At 36.1% G+C, this 23049-nt stretch overlaps 1 protein-coding gene across 1 annotated transcript; it reads left to right on the top strand.

Moving 5' to 3' along the window:
- The first annotated feature begins 1727 nt into the window (after positions 1-1727).
- LOC129261988 (fibrillin-1-like) lies at positions 1728-22605 on the top strand. Its single transcript, XM_054900014.2, has 16 exons — positions 1728-1893; positions 6690-6959; positions 8747-8869; positions 9393-9512; positions 10947-11068; positions 11733-11830; positions 12679-12810; positions 13405-13521; positions 14932-15309; positions 16374-16502; positions 16801-16905; positions 17555-17650; positions 19015-19140; positions 20393-20488; positions 20908-21015; positions 21694-22605. The coding sequence occupies exons 2-16, from the start codon at positions 6735-6737 to the stop codon at positions 21699-21701; spliced, it is 1983 nt and encodes a 660-aa protein (XP_054755989.2). The 5' UTR covers positions 1728-1893; positions 6690-6734; the 3' UTR covers positions 21702-22605.
- Positions 22606-23049: the final 444 nt, after the last annotated feature.

The raw sequence follows: 23049 nt of genomic DNA, 5'->3' as shown, positions 1-23049 counted from the left end.
CTCGTCAGGGGGGGGGCAGAGTGCCCCCCCTGCCCCCCCCGTAGGTACGCTAGTGCACATTACACTTATACTACAGAGTGGTTATTACTTATCAATATTCATTTGACTAAATCATATTATTCTAGTTAATAACAATTTTTTACATTTATTTCACGCATGATATAAAATATTACATATGATATGAGTATTTAAGTTTCAATAGTGACTGTATGTTACATGATAATATAAAGTTACATAAGATTGCTATTTAAACGATTTACACTCACTGGCAAGCTAACAACTGCATAAACAAGTAGCTACAATCCCTCATGAGTGTTTGCTAACATCCAGTATAAGGTGGTGAATGCTTCTTTAGTTGCTGCATTTTTAAGAGCTGAAGGAAGTCCGTTCCACAAGAGCGACCCTTCATGAGAAAAGCTTTTTTCCCCATCTGTGTTTTGACCATAGGCACTAGCAAGCCTTGTGAGGTGGCACCCCTCGTACTGTGAGTGTGGACACTATTACTTTTAGTAAACATATCAGAAATATATTTAGGACCCTCTCCATTCAGTGCATTATACATTAATTTACATTTGTTGAATTTCCATCTTTGTTCAATGTTTACCCATTTCAATTGTGACAATACATCAACAGTAAGTGTCATAAAATTACATCTAAGGACAAGTCTTGCCATTTTCTTATGTTGGGCAATGAGAACATTCTTTATGTACTGTGAACAGTTAGCCCAGGAAGGACTGCAGTAGTCAAAATGAGGTGTTATCAAGGCATTAGCTAGGAGTTTGGCACTATCGATAGTTAAGTACTTTCTTAGTCTACTTAATAAGGCAATACGTGAGCCAATTTTTTTGCTCATCTCATCAACTTGTTTTTGCCAGTTGAGTGACTCGTCCAACCACGTGCCCAGGTATTTGAAATTTGAAACTCTTTCAAGGACATGATTATCAACTTGCACATTTAAGAGATTAGCATTTTTCAGTTTGTTTGAGGTACCAAATAACATGAATTTCGACTTTTCAGGGTTTAATGTAAGTCGATTTAATATTAGCCATTGACTTATTCTCTGAAGATCAGCATTGATTTCTGTTTCAATTTCTTCAGTGGATTTAGCACTGTACATTAATGCAGTGTCATCAGCATAGAGCATGATCTTACATTTCTTAAGTACATTGGGCATGTCATTCACCATTATAGTAAACAGGAGAGGCCCCAAGATTGAGCCTTGAGGCACTCCTGTTTGTACTTTTTTCAATTCAGAGGGAGATGTTTTTACAGAAGTACACTGTGAACGATGTTTTATGTAGTTTTAAACCAATTATACTCCGCTCCAAGAATTCCATACATGGTAAGTTTGTGAAGCAATAGATCATGGTCGACTGAGTCAAACGCCTTTTTGAGGTCTAAAAACACAACTCCCGTCAGTCGACCCTGATCCATTTGCTTGTAGTTTTGTACAGATGATCACTCAAATAGGTAAGAACCGTGCTTCTTGAGTGGTTCTTCCGAAATCCAGACTGTTCACGAGCTAATAAATCATGTTCCAAAATGTAGTCTTGAACCTGGGTATGGACCAGTCTTTCGAATATTTTCATAACCACAGGGATAACAGATATAGGTCTATAGTTATTAGGGTCATGTTTCTCACCCCCCTTGTGAATGGGAGTGACTTTAGCATGTTTCCATTCATCGGGGATGAAACCAGAATCTAGTGAGCGATTAAAGAGTGAAGTGAGGTGAGTACAAATTATAGGAGAGGCTGCTTTTAGAAGCACAGTATCAAGACCATCCAATCCCTTTGCTTTGGATGTTTGCAGTTTCTTCATGATATTTGATACATTTTGTTCCCCAACCTGTTCAAAGACAAACTTAGTACCAGGGGTAGGCTTAGTTATACTGGTAAGTAACTCGTTGATACTACATTCTACCCCTGTGGTAAAATATAAAGCCAATCTGGCACCTACAGAAACAAAAGTATGTGTTGAATTCATTGGCCATGTCAAGGGTATCAGACACTTGATCTCCATTTACAATGAGCTGGTCTGTGGCAAATTTAGTATCACATGTTGTCAGGGGCGGAAATCTCTCCCAAAAGGTAGGGGGGACACAGGGGCGGATCAAGCCTTCGCCAATAGGGGGGGGGGGGGCGGAAATTTGTTTCAGCCATATTTTCCCCGATCGGCAGCTCGAAGATGATTTTTGTTTTTCTTTGAAGGGGAGTCCTCATTAGTCACTTCTTAGCTTTATTCTTATAAATTAATATATAATATCATAATCCATAATGTATATGATGCGAGCGCGAAGCGCGAGCTAATTTTTTGGAGATTTTATGCATTTTTTCCTAAAATTTGAACATTCTGGGCAATATTTGTTATCCTGAAAAAGATGTGTAAGCAACTCAATAATTACTACAAACGCAAAGCGCGAGCAGAAATGTACTGTTGGAAAAGATACCTTTTAAAGTAGCATTTAGCAATCAAATAATGCGAGCGCTAGGCGCGAGCTAATTTTTTTTTGACATTTTCACCTAAAGAATGGAAATTCTAAGCACTTTTTGTAACTCAAGCAGAATAGGTACAGTATATAAGTAAACAATTGATGCGAGCGCGAAGCGCTAGCGGAAAATTTCGACATTTAGTCCTATAATATTTACTGAACGGGACACTCTATTCATGTTTTGTAAATCATGAAAAGGTTAATTTTTAATAATGCGAGCTCAAAGCGCGAGCAGAAATTTTTACATACGTTTTGAACTGGTACCTGTTGAAAAGGTAACGGTTAAGGACTGCTTGCACTTAGCCATGAAGGCGTTACATATTTCGACAATCAAAAAATACGAGCGCGAAGCGCGAGCTGAAAAATATTGAACTTTCTAAAGAAAGAATGGAAAATTTTAATCAGTTTTTGTAATCGTGAACAGGATAGCTATATAATTTAATAATTGATGCGAGCGGGAAGCGCGAGCAGAAAAAAAAAATCGAGATTTAGACCTAAAAATGGGCCACTCTGTTCATATTTTGTAAATCATGAAAAGGATGAGTAATATGGGGTCCTCCTACATTAATAATGCGAGCACAAAGCGCGAGCAGAAATTTTTTGATATTGTGATCTGAAACTGGATAATTATTTAAATGGAGAACAAGTTGAGTATCTGAATAAACATGCGCGCGCGTGTTTCATATTTAGACCTAGAATCTAGGCATTCTAAATACATTTTAATCATGAAAATCAGGAAACTTTGATATTCCGATTTGAAAAAAGAGTCAATTTCAGCTTTATATTTCAAGCACTTTGTAGAAAAATTGTAAGGTGGATATGGATCGCACTTAAAAAGGAGTTGATATTTTTATTATTATTACTCTGAGTTTTGACATAGGACCGGGACATCCTTACGACATGTCATCATATGAAAATGATGACTATCTTCCTATATTCCTCTTGCTAAGCGAGATGAAACAAAAGTGACAATTTTATTATTAATTTAATATCATATTTATTAATGCCTAATGAGGGCGCAATATATGATGATATTATGGCATAAAACTGGACATTTCACTTTTGTAATTATAAATAAGATGCATCAGTTAATATATTTTCAAATAAAATTTGTGATAAACTGTCATGAAAAGGGGATTTTAAGTAGTTTGTTGTATAATCAATATTGAAACATATATAACTCGCCAATCAAAATGCGAGCGTGCAGCGCGCTAGCTGATACGTCTTAACAATCAGACCTGAAAAGGGATATTTTGAAAACTTTATGAAATACACGAAAATAATAGATACCTGATAAATCAAAATTTGCGAGCGCGCAGCGCAAGCAGCAAATGTTAATATTCAGACCATAAAACTGACATTTTTACAGAGCAATTTTTAAAAATCAATTTGAATTGAATTGAATTGAATTTATTAGAACTTCACTGGCAATTGCCAGCATTTTGTTCATAACAAGAAGTACAAAATGATACAAGACAAATATACAATGCATGGAATATAAGCAAATAAACAAAAACAAAATAGTATTTCGTCAAAAAGAAAAAAAAAGAAAAAAGAAACAACTTGTAAATTATATACAAATATACACAATAAACATAGGAATCAGTCGGATAGATATTTTGACAATGGATATAGAGACTGATATCCAAGAAAAGATAAAGAAAACATAAAGAAAGTGAGAGAGGAAAGGGAAATAAAGAGGGAAGAAGTTCGAAAATGGAGAGAGCGGGAAAGAGAGGAAGAATGAGAAGAATGGCATTACATGTAAATTAATTGTGTAAAAATATTGCGAATATAATATTGCGAATATTATTACAATTTGTAAATCACACAAAATAATGAAAGTTCGATTTCCGAGGTGAAATATGTTTTGTATATTGACTTCCAAACTTGACATTCGAGCTCCATATTGAACAAGATATGTAAATCACCTAACAGGCAATGCGAGTGCGAAGCGCGAGCGAAAATTTTAAATAGTGGCACAAAAGATTCTTTTTATTTTCCAAGTCTTCCCCTCAATCTTATTTTATGCACTCGTCGTCCTTCTCTTCTTTTTCTCCTCTCTTTTCCCTCCTTTATTCCTTCTTTCTTTCCCTTTTTTTGCTCCGCCAAGAGGGGGGGGGGGGGCGGGCCCCTCGGCCCCCTTGTCCGCCTAAGGAGACAAGGGGCGGGAAAATTTGACAAGCAAAATAAAAGGTTATCATCTCAAAAGAATAAGGTCATCTCGTCCCAACTCGTCCCCAAATACATGTTTTATTTCGATTTAGAATGATGTATTTCTTACCATCATAAAAGACCAAAAATAGTAGGGGGGACATTTGATACTGTGTCCCCCCTACTATTTTGAATAGGGGGGACACGTCCCCCCTGTCCCCCCCTGGGATTTCCGCCCATGCATGTTGTCAAGGTTTTCAATACTTTCCATAGTTTGGCAGAGTTGTTTCTGTTTTCTAAGATACTACTCTGGTAATAACCTTTCTTTAGTGTTTGGCGCAGGTTGTTGACGTGATTTCTAACTGAACGATACTGCTTCCAATCTGCAGATGACCTACTTTGTTCTGCCTTTAGTTTGAGTCTGTCTCGATTTCTTGACAGGTCAATGAATTCTTCTGTAACCCATGGAGTCTTATCACCCCTAACTCTGCTATTATATAACGTCGTTATTTCGACATCTCCACAAGTCGATGGCACTTTAAATTTTCCGTAGATTTTATCAATAATACAGAAAAAACACTACGCCAAGCATGACCAGTTTGTAATTTATATTACTTCAAGGGTGACACCGGGGAGCGAAATGCGACCGGCGATGGAGGAGGGGGGGGGGGGGGGTGGCAGGGGTGTCTGTCCCAACGATTGTTTTCAAGTAGTGGGACAAAAAGAAAACTAAAACAGAGAACAAAATAGGAAGAAAAGATGAAGGAATAAGGGAAAGAAAGGGGAAAAGATAGCACAAAAAGAGATGTTGGGTATTCTTAGTAATATTTCGATTACAATGAATGAGGAAAAAAAATAACGCTTTCTTTAGATCGCCTTATCTTCCATCTAAAAATGACCCAGTGTTATCCCTGTTTTACACATGTTTTAACCCTGCATAATTGTGGAGGAAATCATTTGAAGAAGAAAAATGAAAAAGAAAAAAATGCATGATAGCACTATACACTTCGTTATTTGTAGCAAAATTTAACCCAAAACAAATTTTATATCAGAAGAAGATGAAAAGAGCTCATGGCAATGGTAAAGGCAGTCAAGTTCAGTGTGTGTGTGTGTGTGTATTTGAGTTTTGTCAGACGTGTATCAATCAGATATGATTATTTACGTCTGGGACCGACCTTTAACGTCACCATCCGAAAGACGTGACCAGAGCTCGAACCTCTGCATCAATTTGTAACTTCCCCGCATAGCTTGGATTACAGGCGCACGCCACAACGCCCAGTGTTTGGTCAGTGGCCCTTTTATTCATTAATTAGTTTACATCATAGTGATCGGGATCTAATCTATTAAAAAGAACCTTACACGTATGAATGGTCGCTAGCGTTTTGCCCAAATTCTTGGAGAAATCCCCTAAACGGAGTCATTAAACGAGCCACATTCCCTAACACATTCCAGTTTTTACGTCGTTAAAGTTAATCCGATGTGGACAAATCGAATCTCCCTTTACTATGAAGCGATTATGCTTGATCATCAATAGAAGGATAAACTAATCTCTTTTGTTGCTACATCGGGCAATTGGATAGCATCGCTTCGATGTCAAATTGTTAAAACGCTGGTATCTGGATTATCTTGAAAAGTTGGCTCTTAATTGGCATACCCCACCCACTTTCATTAGGCCTACCGTGCAAATATAAGTGCTTTGTCCCCTTCTCCTTAATGGTTTTCTTTTCCAATAAGGAGAATGTTAATATTATAGCCCATTGTGTGCATGCGGAAAAAACAACAATCCGAGAGTGAATCACCTCCCTCTTTTCAAAGATAATCTATCTAATTCCAGAGTGTGCCGACGTGACTTCAATCATTTAGCGTGTTAAATGAGCTGGGTTTGGAAGCATTCGAGCTCACGTCTGCAGAGATGGAGGCGTAGCTGTCGAGAACTACATAATTTATTTCTTTTCTTATAAGTTAGCTTTAGCTCGATCTTCAACTTTTCTTTCAATTTGGCAAATTCATATGCTGTATTACTAATCAAAAACCTTTTCTCCAAGACAAATAGGAAGCGAGACATTTGAAAACAGAATTATTAATATATCATGGCGATACATATTTTGGCGGGAAAGTATCCTGTGGTATGTCGTCTGCTTCTTCTGATTTTGGCGCCATGGTATACGGAAGCATTGCACGACAACGAGTTTGGATACGCGGACATCGCGGCTGGCGTGCCCGAGCTGCCCCAGGACGAAATCGATGAGCTACTGCTAAAACATAACGAAGGTCGTGCAGAAGTTGAACCGTCTGCCGCAAACATGAACAAAGTGGTGAGTTAAATTAGATTTACATTATAATAAATGACATCTTCAGCTCCATCTCTCTGGAATGCTCTTCCACTGAGGATCTGAACAATTAAATCGAAGCATTTATAAAAAGTATTTAAAATCCTTTCTGTTTTCTTCTTACTTTTGTTGAATATGTTAATGAAATTTGATCTGACCATACACCCACACAAGCAAACATATTTCGTAATCCCTCCACCCCTCTGCGCCTCGAGATAGTTTACTAGATAGATGGCGCATAATAAATGCTGTGTTTATTATTATAATAAATTCGAATTAAAAAGCTAAATATGCAATGTTATATATATATGTATATATATATATATAGATCTATATTAGTTCTAGTTCTAGTGTATTAGATCTATATCTTCATTGGGTATCATAAATCTATCATCAGAATACATTTGTATATTAAGTATCCGGAATAGGCCTATATTCATAATATTGATTGATTTTATTGTTCTGGGGAAAGAAGAAAGAATGGATTAAAGAAAGGAGTGATTAAAGGAGGGGAAATGAAGACTGAAATAAATAATGAAATGGAGAAAGCATAGGGCCCTAATTGGAACGATTTTTTCGACCGGGGGATGCTGGTTCTAATTTGACAAAGAAAAAAAAGTTTTCACAAAATAAAGGTCGTTTTGTTCACGAGAAATTTTACAAGTAAAAAAAAGGGGGGGGGGGGTTTTCACGACAAAATAAGGGTGATTTTTCCTGCTATTTAACATACCTGTCAGATTTTCAGGGGGTGCTGACTATGGAGAAAAACGCACGCAGCTCCCCCAGGTAAATATTGCGGGTGCTACAGCACCCCCAGCATTCCCGCTTCCCAGGGCCATGAGAAACAGTGATATGAAATATGAAATGAAAACAAAAATGGAAGAAAGAAGGGAAACAGATTATTGACGTGCACAATCGTTGTGAAACTTGAAACTTGAAACTTGAAATAGGAAACAGGGAGTGATAGAATTAACAATCTTTATAAAGTTAAGTTAAATGGGCGGTTCCAAATGGCCATCTGTTCCAGACATTGAATGGACACTTACAAGAAAAATGCTTCAAAATACCTAAGTTATCATTCCCAGACAATTTGGGTGTCATATTAGTTAGTAAATTGGATGTGTACTCTTAGGGATTTGTGCCCCAATTGGCTCTCCATATAGTTAAAACACAACTTTAAACCAGGGTTTAATTTAAACCGAGTTCAGAATACGGGCCTGTGAATAGTGGACGAACTGCTGTAGACCAACCCGAGTTGGTAATTGGACGAATTGGCATTAGACCAAATGAAAATAAACCAGCGCAAGTTATACCTCTTTAAAAGTACAATGTTGGATCGAACAGTCGATTGCCAAAAATAATTTTTTTTCGTTTTTTATCTTATAATCTCTTTATTTCATCCTCGATTTCTTATTTTTCGCTTCTTTTATTGTCCGTTTTCCATTTGATCTTCCTCTCTTCAAATCATTTCTATTCCTCTAATATCCCATTTCTGGTAAAAAGGTACCTTAATATGTAATGAATAATCCTGTATTCACATCATATCGCTTCTTATGTTTCTCCCAAATAGGAGCCTAACTTTCTGCAAGCTCTGCTTTTTTATTAAGGCTCCCCGATTTAATTATTTTGTTAAATGCTTTGATAGTTTTCAAATGCTATGTTTAAAATATATACCTTATATATTCATAATATTTTTTGTTGTGAAAGTGGAACAATTATATTCAATTCAATTCAATATCTTCTGTCTTTACCCCCACTAAATATACATTCAGATATGGAATCATGAACTTTACGTGGCGGCAAAGACAAAGGTGGAGTCTTGCACGTACGTCATCGATATACCAGCAGAAACAGGGCATTATGGGAAGGTGGTTCAATTTACCGGCATCTCTAGGGTAAGTCGTTCTCGATAATAATTCATACTGAGTATACTGAATATTTTGTTTTTCTTAATGTACACTTATTTACCCCAAATACATGTATATTTCATATACCAACATGATTTCGTGTAGCAATTAGCCGAGTAAATTGCGTTTATTTATAAATAAACGCAACTTACTCGGCTAATTATAACATAGGAGCTCAGTACAAAGTAATAAAGACTTTAAAAAATAAATATGAAATAAATAAATTATTTGGACGTCCGTTGATTTTTAAAAAGAGAAGTTCTTCATAAACATCTATAATTATGTAATTATCATGTAATGAAAACCAATTTTGTAATAGTAATCGATGATTACACAAGTGATATACAGTATGTACTTGAACTCAACCTCACATAAAATGAATGAAATCAATACTCTATTTCTATATTATAGCCCAACCATGCCAATATCTTTGTGAACATGACGAAAGGTGAATTGTTTCTTTATCATATTAATATTATGTTTGAAAATATTCATATTTCTTTGTTAACAGAAACCTACCTTTGATTTGGCTGATGCGGTAGATATGTGGATGTACTTGGGCAAAGACAGCTACGATTATGAACAGGATACATGTAGCAGAGATGACATCTTTTGCAGGATGTACAAACTGGTAAATTTCTGTAACGAAAGTTCTCAAGAATTTCAGATGTCTTAATGTAATCAATTTATATTACGGTAATTTCGATTCCATTAAGGAAACATGGGGAATCGTTTTTCTTTTAAATAAAGATGAAAACCTGTCGTATTAAAATGTTATGACGTGATGTCGAAAAGTGGAATCTTCCCGTATTTGTTTTGATCATGATGCATTTTATTTTGACTAGGGCCAGAAAGACAAATTGATTATTTTTTCAACATCTCCATCATCACCATTATCATCATCATCACCATCATCATCAAATACAAAATTAATTGTAATTTTCTTGAATATTATTCATTGATTTCTGCAATACCCAATGAATGGAAACATTTTCGTCAACATCTTGTTGAGAGTAGAACAACTCAAGAAGATTTGTTGTATAATTTAAATGATGTTTTTAAGGTATGCAAGTTTATCCATAGAATTTCTGTTGATAAAATCTTAAAGTCCCCTATTTCGCAAACAAAATGGGCATCCATTTTAAATGAACCGGTTAATAATTGGAATAGATTGTATAAGATTCCCTTTAAATGCTGTCTTTCAACAAAACTTCGCTACTTTCAATATAAACTTTTCAATCGGATAATGGGGGTTAACAAACATCTTTACGATATTGGCTTGTCTGAATCTAATTTATGTACATTTTGTTCTTCCTCTGTTGAAAGCATTTCACATCTGTTTTGGGACTGCCTTGTAACTCAACAATTCATTCAAAACTTCCAAACATCTTTTTTGAACAATGACGTGTATTTGAATAAGAATTTATTTTTGTTTGGTTGCCCTGACGCTCAATACTCTACTGTAAACCGTTATATTCTTTACGCTAAATATTTTATTTTTTCGACACGTTGTAAGGGAGATCGGTTGTGTTTTAGTTCTTTTAAGAACGTATTGAAACGCTATTGTGAAATTGAAAGGGTTCTTAGTCAAAAACATCATAATTTTGTTTTATCAATAGATAATAGTACGCATGTACAGTTGTTGTAAACATGTTCGCTTCATGATTCTTCTGTAATTTGAATTGATTTCGTGTTTGATTTTGAATAAAATCTTTCTATGAAAGAAAAAAAAAATCATCATCATCATCATCATCATCACCATCATCATTATCATCACCACCAATTATTGCCACCACTACCACCATCATCATCTTAATTGTCCTATTCACCACCAAACAATGTGCCATTTTTTTTTACTGTGAATGATAGGGAAACGTTTGTATGAGGGTGTGTGTGTGTGTTGGGGGTGGGGGTGTCCAACGGCGGCGCCAGGGTTGGGGAGAAGGTGGCAGGAGGGCGACCGCCCCATCTGCTCTTTTTCAATTTTTCAAATTGTGTGTGTGTAAGGCTCTAAGAATGCAGCATTATATAAATTCTATCTTTTTCTTTATTTTTCTTTTTAAAGTTTACATGGGGGCCGATGGAGATCATTGGCTGTGCACACACTCTATGTAGCTCTCTCGTTGATACTTACTCAGACCGTGTCTTGGCAAATACTTACTACTGGAAATGCAACTACTATCCTGTGTAAGATTACTTTCATTACATATTAACTTTATGGTATGTTATGGAAAAGAGATGGGGTTTAGATAAAGGGCTGGTGTCGCTTGTCACTAAATAAGCCTTCAATTCTAAAAATCCATTTTGAGATTGTTTTTTTCCTCTAGGATCGTTCGTATTACTTAAAGGCCAAATTAAATTCAAATTATCGATTTGTTAAGGTACAAGATATTTCAATTTAACTTCTGAAAGGTTCCCAATGCCACAGCATGGGGGGGGGGGGTTAATTACACATTGCAATAGGGTTATTGATATACGCGCAAACATATATCGACTGTTGCATTGCAAGTGATATTTCCAACTCTCTAGTTTTTAATAGTGGATTCTTTTTAGTGATATTTCTTAAGGTCGGAATAAATTGGTTACTCTCTGGCAAACCGAGTCCCTGTGACTTGTTCCTAGTATCATAAAGGTCAGCTCCTACCACGGTATTAATTAATGGCGTATATCACGAAAACTGATCTATTTTAAAGAATGCAAATTGTATGAAACATTCGTTGCTTGATTATTTTGGCGACGGTTTTACATTTTCCTGAATGCAAATTGACATATCACAAATAAAGTTAACACACTTTATCCTGTCCGATTCAACTCTTAATGGTTCCAATTTTCTTTTTTTTTTTGGTTACAGGGGAAACTTAGATGATGCCAACCCGTACACTGTCGGTACTCCATGTCTTGATTGTCCTGATAATACTGGCTGGTGTAACAATGAATATGACATGTGCGGTAAGATGTATCAGAAATATTTCATACTTTATGAAAAGAGCAAAAGGATACCATACCGTTACTTTACCGTTAAAATAACATGAGAAACATTATTTCGTTCATAAATACATGCATATATCATTTTTAATAAGATAAGCGTCATCACAAGGTTCTACGAGACAACATCCAAGGTATCACGAACCCCCCCGAAAGAATCCGAAGTTAAATATACTTCTATTCTGAAGAAAATGATGATGGTGTTGATGATAAAAGTGGGAGCCTGGGGGGATAGTGACGATAATGATGATGCTGATGAGGAGGAGGAGGATGAAATAGGATGATTAGAATAAGAAAAAGGTGCGGATCGAAGGTGACTATCATGATCAAATTAAGAAAGAGAACAGAAGAATAGGATGATGACGACGACGACGATGAAGATGATGGTGGTGGTGGTGATGACATTTAAGTTGATCTTGGTAATTATGAGGATTATGATGAAAATGGAGAGTTCAATAAATAACTCAGGTGTTGATTTAACACCAGCCCGGAATCTATATATGTCCACACAAGATAAATGTTAAACAACACCAGTATCGTTTTGGTCTAACACGAGATAGGTGTTTATACTACACCAATTAGTATTAAAACAGCATCGGTTTGATTCCAAACTTGTGTTGTTTTAATACTTCTCTGGTGTGGACATATATAGATTCCGGGCTGGTGTTAAAACAACATCGTAGTTTTTGCAGTGTGGTTATGACGACGAATACGATGCGGAACAACAACATCGATGGATTCATCAATTTGAATTATAAATACTTTATCGTAAATGCCTGGTAATTATTTCATGTTTTGTCTGTCAACTATAGATCCGGAATGCAGCACGAGCGACGATTCCTGCGACTGTCTATATAGCGATACTTGCGAGGGTGTATATGATTACGACTCGGAGTCTTGTACATGTACATGTGACCACCCCGATTGTGAAGATGATCAGTTTGGTAAGTCATGCAGGACCCGTTTTCACTAACACAGTTTATATTTTCAAGGAAGTACCAGCATTGATCGTATTGATACTTACGATAACAAAATTTCATGATTGTATTTTTTCTCAACGCACTTTATATCTTGCAATCAATTTGTATAAATATTATCGGTAACCAATGAATTCATAATGAATTGTTAAAGAATGTATTGATTACCCGTGCGTAAATAGTGAAATCATGAAGAAGACGAGTTACTAAACAAAATAATGCATGGTCACAACTTTACGAAATTTCATGAATGTGAGGGAGTAGAAGATTTAACAAGAGAATAAAGGTCCATACCACACGTTACATTTTTCACATCTTTTTGCCATGCTGCATCCAATATCAAAGGCCAAGCATTATAAAAATCATTAGTAAAAATTATACACAAACTGACCCCAAAATGGAATCAATGAAAAAAAAAACAATTATTTGACCTGTGGAGCCAATATCATTCTGATATATACTCTTGATACCCATATTTTGAACTAGCTCTTGAAAAAAAAGAACATCCGTTCAAATGTTCCTTAAAAATTGATTTGAAATATTCTCTGTTTTTATTTTCAGTGTGCATCTTAAAGTGTGGTAACCCTGCCTGGGCAGTGGTTAATGTCGATGAAGGAATATGTTTCTGTAATTGCCCAGCAGGATACGAGGCCAATGCAGCTCTTGACGTTTGTAACGGTAAGAGATTTCTTTTGGTTTTTTGTTTATGCTTTTTAAAACCTTACTTTCTTTCCTTAAATTCCACGCAGGTCTCTCCATTTCTTTTATTTTATCCCTTCTAATCTATTTTATGTATTACGTCTTATTTTACCAGGGTGACCCTGTCAGTGGGTTAGACACTGTTATACCTAGAGACTCTTCGGCTCTTCAATCTATGTATTTTTTCATATTTCCGTGCCCGACCGGCCCCTTCCCCCTCCCTTCCTCTGCCCTCCTCCTTCCATCTTCTTTTCCCTTGCTTACCCATCTCCCTTCTCCTCCCAACTACCCCTCCCTCCCTCCAACCTTATCCTATTTTTGTCTCGCCTGCATAGCAGAGCGAGACTATATAGGCGCCGCTTTTCCGACGGCGGCGTTGTCAACATTGAAATCTTAACCAAGGTTAAGTTTTTGAAATGTCATCATAACTTATAAAGTATATGAACCTAGTTCATGAAACTTATACATAAGGGTAATCAAGTATTACTAAACATCCTGCCTGAGTTTCAGGTCACATGACTAAGGTCAAAGGTCATTTAGTGCCAATGAACTTAGACCATGTTGAGGGAATCAATATCGAAATCTTAACCAAGGTGAAGTTTTTGAAATGTCATAACTTCTAAAGTATATGGACCTAGTTCATGAAACTTGGATATAAGGGCGATAGATTAACACTAAAGATCCTGTGTTGGGGGTATTTGTTGAATTGGCATCATAACTTGGAAAGTTTATGGATCAACACATGTAGTTCATGAAACAGACATAAGGATAATCAAGTATGAATGATTTTGGGTCACATGATCATGGTCAAAGGTCATGTTGGGTCAATGGACATAGTATTTTATTAGCATATGAGTGTTTTCTTTTGTAAATAATAATTTAATAGCTGTTTTCAAAGTCAGCACTGCTGCTATATCGTATTGCGTAATGCAGGCGAGACTGCCAGAGGCGTTCTACTTGTTTCAACTTTATGTCATTTTCTTATAAAGCCCTTCCCCTCCTTGTTTCTCTCTTATTCTCTCTTTCATTCTGCTAAACTTAATTTCTAAGATTAATTACAATTACCGTCACCTTTGTTCCTCACATGTCTCCCTTTTTCTTTCTCTCTCTCCCTCTTTATTTCTGGCATTTGTGATGATTTTACTGTAATAATGATTTTGATGAATTTATTCAAGAAATGCACCTTACTGGAATCAATAGTGTGACGAAATTTCATAACGAGTTCATAACTTCGTAATGGTATCAAAATTGTTTTGATGCAATCCATGGTTTGCAAAATTCACAGCTAAGTAATCAACAGTTTGGATAAAATGAAACTCTATCGACACGAATTATCGTTTTCCGAAAAACTTAATTTGAGATATTCATTGACTCTCATTTTGTCGACAGATATAAATGAATGTCTGGGCGATCCGAACCTGTGCGAGCACAACTGTGAGAACACCGAAGGCTCTTACCAGTGCACCTGCTTGCCTGGTTTCGAACTGGACGTCGATGGACACAGCTGTGGACCTTTCTTCCAGATCGGCCGCCACGATGCCGACCTCATAAAGACCACGACAACCGCAGCTCCGACCATCCAACCACCAACGGCGACAACCGAGGAACCGACGTCGACAGTGTCGACAACACCCGAATCGACAACGCCGGTCGAAACGACGACGGAATGCGTGGTGTACAATTGTGGCGCACAGGGAACTTACGACCCCGTTGGCTGCACGTGTAATTGCAATGCCGGTTATTTCTTCAATGAAGTAACTTGTGAAGGTGAGTACGGTGAATAGATGACGAATGATTGATGCGCATATCTGTACTTCATCCTGACAAGCAAATTAGTGAATAATGGAGCAAACTGTCATTTTCGAGGCCATATGGGAATGGCTATCTTTCCGAAATGAAGCTGAGGAATATTGGCGTCTCCATTCATATGGCGGAGAAAGTGATAGTTATTCTTATCCTTATCCGCTGAAACCAAAAGATGATATTTGCTTTATACTCTCATATCGAAAACGATCTAATTTCAGAAATAAAACGGAGCACATTCTCGTTTTAATGAGATATGAACAAATACTGCTTTGAATTCTTTTGTGATAGTTTGTACAAAAGAATGGAATAAGTTACCACAAAACTTTAGATCCAGTCCAACACTGCCCATATTTAAAAATTCATGTCGAAAATATTTATTTGAAAGATTACAAAATATCTTAAATTGATTCTTGATAAACCATGTGTGTTGTGTGTGTGTGTGTGCCTGTTGTGTTTGTATGTATTTTCTTATTTTACTCTTTAGATTATCATTGTAAATATTTTTTTCATCTCATTATTGTTGTAATGTACTTTATAAGGGGCCCCTCTCACAAGCTCTGCTTCTATGGGGTACCAAACCTATCATGTATTCTCATTTTTGTTAAACTATGTGATATGTCTCTTGTTCTTGATTGGTTTGAATAAATTTGAACTTGAACTTGATATATATACTGAAATCATATTGGCTAAATTCAGGCAAAGCTAGGAAATCTAATCATTTCTGCACCAAATTAAACAAAACAGCATATACATGCGTATAAGTAAGTTATACACCAAAGGCAGCACCCCCTGGAGTTCAGGTTGGTGCACTGAAATTTAGAAATTTGATCAAAATCATTTCGGAGTGAAAACCTTTTTATGTTTGCTTTTCAATTGTTATTCTGACCTCAATGACCTTCATTTCGGAGTGAAAACCCCCTTTTTAGCTTGTCTTTTTTTTTAAAATCAAAACCAACACCCCATTAAAAAAAAAATCGTTACCAGGGCCCTGATTAAACGGCCCTTTCCTTCTACATCCTCTCTAGATATCGATGAATGCGAGAGAGGGGACACTGTCTGTGATGGATGTGAGAACCTTCCTGGTGATTACAGATGTACCTCATGTCACGAAGGCTTCAATTTACACGTAGCAACAGGAAGATGCGAGGAAGATGGTGGGTTTTTATCTCTTTGTACCTCTCATTTACCCCCTTTGAAATAAATACCTGATTTTTGCAAGGGTGATATCATGGATGCATGTCATGTCGTATTCTCCCAGCCTTTTCCGTTTAAGAAAAAAAGAACCTCTTTTCGTTTCTTTCTTTTTCTAGTTCCCATTGAAAAAAAACCTGTCAAATTATCATTGCGTTGTTTCTAAACTGAAGTTGGGCGTACAAAACAGTCGATTATTTCATTGAATTGCCCCAATTTATAAATGTAATCAACCGTTTTTTTTTCTTCTGTACATTTTAGTTTGCAAACTAGGAGAGGGAATGCATTGCAATTATAATGGATTCCTGGACGAAGGAACATGTGAATGTGTCTGCTTCTCGGGCTACAAAGGAACTCTATGCGAAAGTAAGAATGAAATAATATCAGTATGTGTGTGCGTGCGAGGGGTGTGTGTGTAGTTGAGGGTGCGCGTGTGTACTAAGTGGACCAAGAATAGCAAAATAATGACGGGGTAAATACGATATTCAGGGGCCCGTCTTACAAAGAGTTGCGATTGATCCGATCAATCGCAACTATGGATGGCCAGCAACGTCAACATCTGTTATGCATATTGGTTCAAAATATTTTTTAGCTATGATGTATATTCATGCATTTATTGATTTCTTGTGCTTCTCTTTGTTTACAAAGGACATTGTGCAAATTTCTTGTAGAAAAAAAATATGACACTGATGGATTTCCGTACAAATGAGTTACGATTGATTGGATCAATCGTAACTCTTTGTAAGACGGGGCCCTGATCTTATAATGAAGTCGTGTGTATGTATCATTTTTACAATGCGTCAACCTGTAGGACCTAGATCTTACTGCATTCATGGAGGCCGATAGTTTCATATCTACTGAAGATATTACTATAAATTTTTTACTCAAAGATACTTTCCCATGTTGAGTAAAAAGAATTGTATCTACCGTGGTGCCGATCTCTAGTATTAAATAAACCCCTCTTCCAGTTTAATACTGATATCGGTTGATTTCATATTGTGGTTTCTTTTAATAGGTGTGTGCCCGATTACGGAGTCTAGTTGTTGGCCTGCCTATGATCCGATACACCCGACCGATCCAAGTCAGTGTGTGGTGTATTGTCCAGAGTGCGGTAAGAGTAAAGGATCAATGGATGGAATTCTGATAACCATAAAAAAATAATAATTGCCAATTTTTATATAGCGCTTTTCCCAGAATGTCTCAAAGCGCTTTACAGCATATTATTACCCCGGTCATTGGATTCATTTCAATCCCTCACAAAAGTGCACAATCTCCACTCCCTGAGGAGCATTCCTTGCATTCATCGCAGCCTCATTATGGCGCTGGCAAATTCAAACATACAATATCTTTCGCATCCTACCGATCATGACCATGATTTAGTTAAATCTTGGTTAACTTAGACCACACTTGTATGAAGTGCCATGCAGTTGTCAAGCCTTTCACTAATTGAAGATTATTATTATCCTGCAGCAAAAAATTGTCAAATTATTAATTGAGCCTTGAAATGGGAAGAATAGTAAAATATAAAAATATTATGAATTTTATTAAATTAATTGGTACATTATAATTGCCACGAATATCGAAGAAGCCTAGCGTTCTATAAAAGTGTGGTTTTATATTATAGTTTAGACTAGGGTTAAGCCTATAGGTTTAATTATCAGCATATTTAATTTCATATTTCATTTCATTTCGTTTATTTCCATTCCAACATTTACATTTTTTTTCGTACAATCAAAGTAGGAAAACATATAGAAAAATTCTATGTACAATAATCATAATTTAAAAGAAAATTATAAACAGGTTAGAAATTGAGGAGGCAACAAAAAACGGAGCTTGTAACCTCCTAATTTTTGTAGATAGTATAGAAAAATAAACAATATGACCACTTCAGCATAAAACCAGTTAAATAAAAAAAAATGGGAAAATGTAAAAAGAAGGAGAAAAATGGGAAAGAGAGAGTTCAAAGGTCTCCAGAATCTGCCCCGGCACTCACAACGGATCTCAATGATCAACAGAATAACGAAAGGGTATCCATGTCACATTAAAACATATAAGAGTTTGAGTGCCGATAAAGAGTTAAAAGAGTTAGTGATTATCTTGGAGAAACTTTTTAAACTAAAACTTAAAAAGTTCAGGCTTGGAGATTCTTTGATGTTATTCCCCAGAGCCTAGTGCCTCAATGTTACCCAAATGACTCGTGCAGAATAAAAAAAAACCCTATTTTAAAAAGGAAATATTGCCCTTTTAAGCTTTTTGTTTAATTATTAATACAAAAAACTTTTAGCGACAATGTAGCTCAATTTGCATCTTTAACATAAAATCTTATGATACTCAAGTTCTAATGTTTTCGGCTCTGAATATACACACAAGTTTTCGTTTGCAATATAGAAAGATAGCACCACTTTTACACAACGTTTTATGAATTGTTTAATATTTGAATATTATTGATTGAATTAAAAATATTCCTTTCCTCAGAATGCGAAGGATATCCATCGTGTGAACACAATGGTATTCTCGCCCGAGCTTCTGGGTTTGAATTCATCAAGAATGGCATCTGCCGCTGCTACTGTCCTTTGCCTTGGAGCGGAGATACGTGCGATGGTAAATCAGGGGTTGTAAGGCAATTTATATATTATCCTACTAATGTCCAATAGATAAGAAATTATACCTACAGGAAAAAGCTAAATCTGAAGACACGCGATTTTGAGAGAAAAAGAATTTGCTCTGTGGAACTGAGTCTTCCGATTCATTCAGGTATACATCGTCTTGAATCTTCATTCCATAATACGATCACCGCTGAGGATATAGGCACGCGAAGTCTCGGGTAGACTTGCCATGTCACAAAGCAACAGCTATATATTTGCCAAGAACTGTTTATCTCTTCATTAAACCTTACCATAATTGACATATGCCAAATTAACAAATGTATTTAAACGACGACCCTTTTTAATTCGTGTTTTACAATAATTGAACACTGAGCCGTGGTCTCAAGACATACTGAAGTTTTCTTTCTTAATTAATCATTATAAAGGATCTCCAATCATCATTATATTAGTAAGGGTGGTGTTGTATTAGTGGTGGTGGTGGTGGTAGCAGCATTGGCGGCGGAACCCAAAAAAATAGGGGGGGGACCACCACAAAAAATTTAAAAGCCAAAAAAAAAAAAAAAGGTTATCAACCAAAATTTCAGGAATTATTTGACAAGCAAAAAAAAAAAAAAGGGTTATCAACAAAAAATTTAGGGGGATCGTCCCCCACCTCAAATTAAGGGGGTCACGTCCCCCCGCCCCCCGCTTCCGCCGCCTATGGGTAGCAGTATTGGTTGTCGTATAGTAGCAGCAGAAGTACTACTAGTAGTAGTAGTTTTTGCTGTATAGTAGTAGTAGTAGTAGTTGTAGGAGTAGCAGTAGTATGTAGGAGTAGTAGAAGTAGCAGTATATAATAGAAGTAGTAGTAGTAGTTGCAGTAGTAGTAGTGGTAGTAGTAGTAGTAGTAGTAGTAGAAGCATGGCCCTATAGTAATAGTAGTGGTAGTAGTAGTAATAGTAGTAGTAATAGTAGTGGTAGTAGTAGTAGTAGTAGTAGTAGTAGTGGTGGTAGCAGTAGTAGTGGTGGTAGTAGTATACTACTACTAATACTACTACCACCACTACTACTGCTACCACCACTACTACTACTACCACCATAACTGTTATAGTAGTGGTAGTAGTAGTTGTAGAAGTAGTAGTAGTAGTAGTAGTAGTAGTAGTAGTAGTAGTAGTAGTAGTAGTATAAAGTAGCATTTTGCCTTCTAGGTAAAAAAATGTATGGTATACAACTGCACCTTACACATTTTATTTTCCTTCTGCACACAGAATGCAATCTAACTTGCCTGAATGGAGGAACTTTAAATCCTGCAGATTGCACCTGTTCGTGTCTCTCCGCTGACTGGTATGGCGTCGACTGCTCAAGTGAGTTACATTTTTTTTTTCTATGAATCAATATCGATCAATCATACAGTGTAATGATAATTGAGCGACTGTTTCATTTTAGTCACTGATATGTACTTTGAAAGATAGATGGATTGACTGACTGAGATTGATGGATAAATCAGATGGATTTACAAAATACAGAAAACGCGTATAGGAGGATAAAAGCGTAGATGGGTGGGTAGGAAGATTTATTAGTATGTTAAATAAATTTGTCAATTAATTGGTGTGGAATAAATTTCATTTCCATAGTTGATATTTAAAAGTACTAAGGAAATGAATCTATTTACGAAATGAAAGTAAATATTTTCCCTGACTGTTCAAACATGTATGAATTTGTATTTTCTACTGTTTTATCTAAAAAATAAATTATACTTGATGTTCTTTTTCTTTACTTGTAGAACCATGTGTTCAAACCTCACGTCTATGTACAAACCGAACGCTGAGTAAATGCGGGAATGTGCCCATCATAGATGCACACTGCCCCATCATGTGCGGCGCTTGTCTCGGTAAAATGCTTTTGAGATAATTAATACTAATCATACAACATTGATCCAATATAAAACAAATAATATACGTGATTTTGTTCGGGTATTCAGGAAAAAGATTGTGATTGTGAATAACATTTGACTGCATGATGTGGATGAAATAACATAAAAAACATGTTTTTACATTGCTTGTGTTATTTAGGTCACAAGATATATAAAGATTGTATGAAGTTGCAGTAGACATTAATTTCACAAGTATGTCAAATCAAGGTTAATTGTCATTGCATCATTATAGATCTAGATCTGGTACATTTACATCAACTGAACTTTGTGAAATCATGTCATCTAAGCTGAAAAACTAACACACGCGTGGGACAGTGCATTGTTGCTTGGAAAAGTACCAACGTGTGGATGGAATACCATGCTTAATTTCTCAGGAATTACTCGATTATTCATACACACGGACACTTGGGTGGTCATTTTATTGGATTCTGTATGAACTCAATCTAAGAAACTTACCATGCACAACTTGCGTTTATTTTAAAGTGAGTGCGAAAGTAAAATCAACTTGACAAGGATGACTGGAAATTAATTGATCAAAATTGAGATTAGGAAAAACTTGAAGATTAAAAAAAAATCGTCCTTTTGATAAATAAATTTGTTTTGAAAGCCACCTTACTCTCATTCTTTTCTTTTCAGATGAATAGATGCAGGTGAAATACATGATGGAGTCGCAATCATCTCTTCCCGATAAATCATACCCACTGGTAAAGAACTTCGACACCTTCACGATAATACCATCGGATATAACAGAACAGATTAATGAAAAAAACATATAAAAATTATGGTTTATTATGTGATGCGTATAGCTTCTCGTGATTTCAGCCCAGACTTAGACCGTGGTTTAGGTCAAGTGGTATAAGGTTGAACCGGAGTTCCCAATACTGGCCCCAGAGTTTTGTGCGATGAGAAGGCTGGTGCTGCTGAATGCTACTGATGAGCAAAAATGGCATTGTGTGTTTCATAAAGCTGCCCACGAAACTAAGAATAAGAAAGTTATGAAGACTCGATACACTGGCCTGAAAAGGTAATTTACAATCATGTAATATTTCATAAGTAAATATAACCATGTATAGTAAACACTGTAATACGAAGTATAGTATTTTACCTCAATGTAACTGGATGTGGAAGAAAGGGAAATATTTTTAGAACCAAAATAACAATTTATTCCAACCTTGGTGGTAAACCTGAACTTTACATAATATTGTAAGTGCCATCCAAAATCATGTATATCGGTGTTATATTAATGGCAAAAAGCAGAACAGTTGGTTGAGAAAATAAGCCTTAATTTCGTACAAAATTAATGTTGTATTCATGGCTTTTTGTGGAATGTGAAGAATGTTCGTTATTAGTGTCAATGAATTATGCTTGCTTTGTCTCGGGCATTTAGTATATGATTACAAACATCAAATACATGGGGATACATGAAAGATTTCTGGTCGAACCAGTAAAGGTTATTTTCGTGAGTAACAGAGGTCATCAATATGATTTCGATCTGTTTTTAATGGCTATGGCCCTATCATTAATTAAATGACAAATTATAATTAACAACATGAACAATGTGGAAAGTCTTGTCTATTTGGAGTGTGCAAAATCCGAGAGGCGAAAGAAGCAGAAAATAATTTTCAATATGAAGTATGTATGTGTTTATGATGTGATATCTCGCCCTGAAGCTTATCAAAGGTCTCGAAGTTGTCCTCGTTAAATATGTTGATCGGTTCCTCTTTCTCCTATTCAGCTCAATTAATATATTTGCTCAGTCTCCACTTCTAACCATGTCTAACACTAGTGTTTTACGATCAAGAAAAAAAAAGAGAAAAGGGAAGGAAAAGGGTGATGCATGATATTATTTTCTGAATACTACGTTAATAACTATTTTGGACTGAAACGATCCTTTTTTTTTGCTTGGTCACTTCGCTCGCTCACAGCCTTATAGAAATTTGCACCACACTACATGTGGCTCATTTACGCTACTGACTAATAATTTAATCTGGG

The sequence above is a fragment of the Lytechinus pictus genome, chromosome 5, assembly GCF_037042905.1.
Source record: "Lytechinus pictus isolate F3 Inbred chromosome 5, Lp3.0, whole genome shotgun sequence".
NCBI lineage: Eukaryota > Metazoa > Echinodermata > Echinoidea > Temnopleuroida > Toxopneustidae > Lytechinus > Lytechinus pictus.
The sequence above is the reverse complement of the archived record's forward strand: the minus strand, read 5'-3'. Positions and strand labels throughout refer to the sequence as shown.

What these genes read in the sequence shown, in the direction of transcription:
- LOC129261988 (XM_054900014.2), top strand. Translation starts at nt 6,735, where the DNA reads ATGGCGATACATATTTTGGCGGGAAAGTATCCTGTGGTATGTCGTCTG. An exon ending in CAATGAAGTAACTTGTGAAG is followed by an intron (nt 15,310 to 16,373) that starts GTGAGTACGGTG and finishes CATCCTCTCTAG; the next exon opens with ATATCGATGAATGCGAGAGA. An exon ending in CAAAGGAACTCTATGCGAAA is followed by an intron (nt 16,906 to 17,554) that starts GTAAGAATGAAA and finishes TTCTTTTAATAG; the next exon opens with GTGTGTGCCCGATTACGGAG.